Source organism: Pteropus alecto, unplaced genomic scaffold (genome assembly GCF_000325575.1).
Source record: "Pteropus alecto unplaced genomic scaffold, ASM32557v1 scaffold414, whole genome shotgun sequence".
Taxonomy (NCBI): Eukaryota; Metazoa; Chordata; class Mammalia; order Chiroptera; family Pteropodidae; genus Pteropus; species Pteropus alecto.
Window position 1 is genome coordinate 918,864 of NW_006435781.1, and position 5,891 is coordinate 924,754.

At 34.6% G+C, this 5,891-nt stretch overlaps 1 protein-coding gene across 1 annotated transcript in view; it reads left to right on the forward strand.

The window, feature by feature from the left end:
• Nucleotides 1-5,891, forward strand: part of DMD (dystrophin) — a 1,580,480-nt gene that overhangs the window by 483,106 nt on the left and 1,091,483 nt on the right. Inside the window, exon 41 of the mRNA XM_006911463.3 lies at nt 3,495-3,507. Coding sequence (XP_006911525.1) covers nt 3,495-3,507 — 13 coding nt within the window. The remainder of the gene's footprint in view (nt 1-3,494; nt 3,508-5,891) is intronic.

Here is a 5,891-nt window from a genome sequence, read left to right on the forward strand (position 1 = left end):
TCTTCTTCCGTTTTATTTCTAGATTTCTGTCTTCGAGATCACTGATCCCTTCCTCCATTTGCTTGACTCCTTCCCAAGCTTGCTATTTCATTTTTCAACTCTAGCAGTGTGTTCTTCATCTCTAGAAGTTCTATTTGGTTCTTTTTGAGGATTTTAATCTCCTTGCTCTGCTCATCTAGCTGTTTTTGCAGTTTCCGAAATTGTTGATATGACTTATTTCGGAACTCACTGAGTTTTTTCAGAAGTACCATCCTGAATTCTCTGTCACTTAAGTTACATATTTCTATGTCTGTAAACTCATTTTCTGGAGATTTTTCGAGATTTTTCTGAGATGCCTTGTCACCTTGGTTATTCATGATGTTTAATGGACTATTTCTCCACCTGGACATTAATGGAAATGTATTCTGCTTTTTTTCCAGAAAGAAGATTTATTGTATAAAGATCTCTCTTTAGCCTGCTGCAAAGAAGGCTCTTTTCTTATGGTTTCTAGTAGGTGGCATCTAACCCTCTTGGATCCCTGCATTATATAAAGCCTTAATAATGCCTTTATATAATGCCTTTATTTTCTTGTAGATATTTAATCATGCTTGTTATCCTCAGTTTCAGTTCCTATCAATGTTAGCAACAGTTTCGGTAGTGGTTGCTAAGATTCTCCTGGGGCTCTGTGGTGATCAATCTCAGAGGGTATGAGAGGAGGGGCCCTTTGGATTGAGGGTTGGGGTCTGCAGCTCAGGCTCGGTTTTGCAGCTGCGGCTGGTAAAAATCAGCTGTTGTTTCTCTGCTATCCGCTTCTCTGTTTTCTGCCCTGATGACTGGGCCCTGTCTCTGGCTACGTGGAACTTCCAAACTCTCTCAGGCAAGGCTGTTTAGGGAAGATGCCGCACTTTCTCCTCCCCCATCTCCTGCTTATGGGAGCTTTGGGAGCTGCGAGAGGCAACTTCTTTATTTCTCCCAGTCCACCATCTGACACCCAGAGTTCTGACCTGTGGTAGCTCTTATGCGCAGATTCCACACTCAGACATGCTGGTGTGCAGTTTGGATGCTTTTTGTTGAGTTTTAGATGTTCAGCTTATTGTTGTTTCAAGGGGAGAGATCTGGGGACGTCTTTCACCCTGCCATGTTTCCTTGCATCCTCTCCAATTAGAAGTGCTTTGTTTTCTCTTTTTTCTTTTGAGTTTTGAGATTTATTTTTGTTATCTATTTTGTTGTTTTTCTTTTGACTTTTAGAAAAGCTGGTCTGTATTCATTTTCCTGTTTAAATTGGTAATCATAAGCCTTTAATACTAAAATAACAATTGAACCTTGTGAATTGATATTAGATAGGTCAAAATATTCAAATATTGGCAATTGCATATAGTTCGATCTAATACAATGACTTTCACCCAAGTCGGCTTATTTCTGAATCCTAATGCATATCTTTAAATATTCAAAGAAAAAATCAAGAACTCTGTACTGTAAATCACATATAATTAATGGACTTCAATTACTATCAATTGCCAAATTGAATTTGCCATACCTTAGAGAAAAGATTAAAAGGATGTTCTCATCATTGAGGAAATCTAGGGACTTCCAAAAAGGTAAGGAAGCGAAGTAGAGTATTAGGGTCCTGCTCCTATATCATAGTTTTTTTTTTTTAATTATTCATTTAGGTTCAGAACAATTATATAAAACAGTGGTTTTGCTTTCCTTTCCCTTTATAAAACGCAGTGATGGAAAGCATGTTCTTCCAACATTGACAGCGTTAATCATTTATAAAATGGGCAAAATATGACCAAATATGTTTCTTATTTTTCCAAATTAATGTACTGGCATTCGTATTAATTTGTTCAGATTTAATTACATTCTATCTTGTATAGTAGTTATCTATGAACTTGCTTGATCTCATACTGGATTTTCAGTTCTTTATCAAAATAATAAGGAGCTCATGATTGCATATTTAAACAGGAAAAGGAGTATAAAGTACAAAAAAGAAAGAAAACCATCCTGTCCATATTTTTCAATCCCATTCCTTGGTGGTAATAAGTTTTTTAAGTTTCCCTGGATTGCTGTATTGACAGGATTTTTCTCCATGAAACCTATCTGCCCCTCTCTGCTCAGTTACACAAGATTTAAAAGCATGCTCTGGTTCAAAAAAAAATTGGAAACATACAATGCCACATGTCTAATTTTAATGAAGGAAAAAACATTTACTTTGACACAAGTCTCTGTTACTATGTGCAAGAACCAATTTTTCCATCAAGATTTTCTGTAAAATGATTTAGACAATGTATAGAACTTGCCACAAATGTAGCTATCACAAAAGGACTTGTGAAATTATTTTCAATTTAGTTGGTGCTGATGAACTAGGATTGTGTTTGAGGAACACTCAGAGCAGTGATATATAGGTTTGCATAGTTCTTTTTGTTTTTGATGACATTCCGTGGCATCTGGAAAACTTGGACAGACATAATTCTGAATGAAGGACTATGGGTGTTGTTAGGTATCTGAGGTGCTGAGAGGAAACCGTGGAAAAATTTAGCCAGGAAATGCAGATGGACTGCTATTTAACTATTTATTCTAACAGCTAAAGAATTAGTAAAATAAAAGAAACAGGGAGATATCTGAATAGCTTACAACATCGGTTGTGGCCTGAATGCATATTGCAATGGATCAGGAACAATGTAATAAATCTTAAAGATTTGGTGATTCAATTCGCATTGGATTTTCATAAGCAAGTTAATATTCAGAGCTTCAACACAGTTTTTCACTTCACATCAACAAATATTTATTAAAGTCTGAATACTGTGCTTAACATACTAAAAGAAAAAGATACAATGTGATTCCTACACTGATAATTTGTAATATTAATTTAAAACACATGTCATAGTTATACAAATAAGTTAGAAAGTAATAAAGGTAGGTAAAACATAATATAGCCAAATTATATAGTATAATACATGAGTATAACTGAATTCACAAAGAGGAGAAAGCAATGTAAAAAGCAGAAAAAAAAAATTTTATAGAGGAAAAAGCTTTTGAATATTTGTGCTTTGAATATAATTGGAATTTTGGATGATACTTATAACTACCACTTATTTATTGTGTGCCAGGGCATATTCTAAAATACTTGTGGTAACTCATATGGTAATCACAACTCTCTAGAGAAAGCACTGTCATTAGACCCATATTCAGAATTATCCAAGCTGAAAATGGTAGTTTGGATCAGAGTAGTGGTGGGGTCAAATTCTGCATATTCTTAAGGTAGAGCCCACAGGATTTGGTGGCCAGTTGTATGTGGGTTGGTAGAAACAGGGGTCAAGGATAACACTAAGAATTTTGGCATGAACAACTAGAAGAATGGAGCTGATATATTAACTATAGAATGTGGAAAATTGCAAGAGGATCAGGTTAGGGTACAAGGTTTAGTGTAAGTTCAGTTTTGACATGTTAAGTTTAAGATGTTTATTAGACATCCATGTGGATATCAAAGATACAGTTGGATATATATTAATCAGAATTTGAGAGAGAATCTCAATTAGAGATATAAATTTGGGAATTATTGGGGGTAATTTGTTAGCTCTTCTTCCACTTGCTCACAAAATATTGATCTTTTTCTGTGTTCCTTTCTCAGCCTTCTTACTCTGCCCTGGCCTCTGTTGACAATTTTAACCACTCCATGACCTAAATATCACTTTGACACAAATGAATCCTATTGATGAGTTGGAAAACAGGATAAACAAGATAAGCATAGAGTCATCACTGATAGTGCCCAAGAGAAGGAGGCATCCAGCGGTTGTAAGGACTGAGACATTGAATGACTAGTTCTGCTTAAGGCCACAGCGAAGTGTTTGTGGGCTAACAAAAGTAAGAGGACCTTGTTTTTCCGGCCCACTATTTTATCCCTAGTACATAGAATATGTCTGGCACAGGGTAGGTTTGTCAATAGATATTAGTCAAGTTAGTGAATAAAGACAAAGATACAGCTCTCAGAGAAGTAGAGAGAAACCTGTGACATAGCAAAACTAGGCCAGGCTAGGGAGGCCACGGCTGTGTGACGATGGCTATGCTTAACAGTACTGAATGCTGCAGAGGAGTAAGATGCAATGAAGAAGGTTTTAGTGAAGCAATAAATACCAATCTCCTTCAAGAAGTACATATGGTAAAAAAAAATGTGATTTACAGGTGTTTATAGCCATCTGCTCCCATGAGTCATTTTGAGAAATGAAAACTGAAGACTCACTAGAAAGCAATTTATATATCTTTTTTGAATGAAGTTCAATATACTTTAAACCAGAGTATTATTGAAATATGGAAGTAACTTTTAGGAAAAATATACTAAACAATCAATTTCATATTATATTTTGGCTTACATTTTTATATCTTTGAAACTATATTGTTTCAATTTTAAGATAGCTTTTTTTGCCCTTACTGAAACATTTTTACTAAGGGAACATTGCCAAATTTGACGTAAATGTTTTGTAAATATTTTCTAAATATTTTATTGCAAACTTTAACATAGAAGACAACATTTGAGATTAATGTTTATATATGCATCCTACAATTGACATATTATTTCAAATCCTGCCTTGGTAAGAGTTTTAAAGTCATGAAAGTGTGTGAGCTTACTTCTTGGTATAAAACAGCACTAAAGACACCTGCAAATTATAGACATCCTCATTTTTCAATTGTGTGCTGAAGCTTAACAAGTGCTGAACTGAATTTTATATTTTGTATTTGTGAGATGCCCATTCATTTTCATGATTACAGAGAAGCTACAACAGAAATGAGGCTATTTTAAATACTAGAAATCATACTGACACTTTTCTTAGTGTTTTTGAAATAAAGTACTTAGCAGCTGTAGGTAAGAAATGACATTAAAAATTCAATAAGATCATTTTAAAGCTTATTATAAAAGTGATTAACACTATGTTCAATTTATCAGATATTTCTATCTCCTACTCCAGCCCTGTTCAGTTTCTACTGTGTCTATTTTGACTTTCATACAAATAGGTTTACCATTTAGGTGGTTAAAGGCATGCTTTGTAATGAAATATTCTGACAGCAAAAGAATAGTTGTTTTACATTAAATGGAAGAAAAACTTAACAGCAGAAATCTGACCATTATGACAGAGAACAGAACATAGTCAAGTTACTTGAGACCTTTATCTCAACTTGATTAGTTGGCAAATAGGTCACTTGTTTGGTTCCCTAGATAAGGGGTCCCTAACCCCTGGGCTGCGTACCAGTTCATGGGCTGCAAAGCAGGAGGTGAGCAGCAGGCAAGCAAACGAAGCTTCATCTGTATCTGCAGCCACTCTCCAGTGCTAGCATCACCACCTCAGCCCCACCTCATATCATCAGGCATTAAGTTCTCATAGGAGCACTGGTCCCTTGTGCCAAAAAGTTTGGGGACCGCTGCCCTAGTTAAATTATAGTCTCTAGTTTCTCTTTTGTTCATTGAAGTTACTTATTACACAATACTTAAATAAACAAAGTACTTTTAGGTTTAAATTGTTCATGTTATTTATCTCCTTTAAAAACTGAATCTCTTGTTAAAGGGAGCCCCATATCTTAAAATATTATTTATCTCAAAGTTGAGGCCTATATTATTGTCTGTATTATCAATGTGGCCTTATTTAAATGATAAATGTTTCAACTAAAAATGTAAATTAAAGCAGCATAGTACATAATCTTCTGTTTTTCCTTATTTTTCATATCCGGACTTCATCTTTTAGATGAAAAAGTTACTTCACTAATTTTTCTCTAGTAACAGTGCATAAATAAGGGTCTTATTGATTTTATTTTATTTTGTTAATCAGAATTGCAAGGATGCTATTTTAAAATAAGGACATAAATTATATAAACCCATGTACAAATGCCTTCCAGAAATTAACATTTCTTTTCACAGGAAG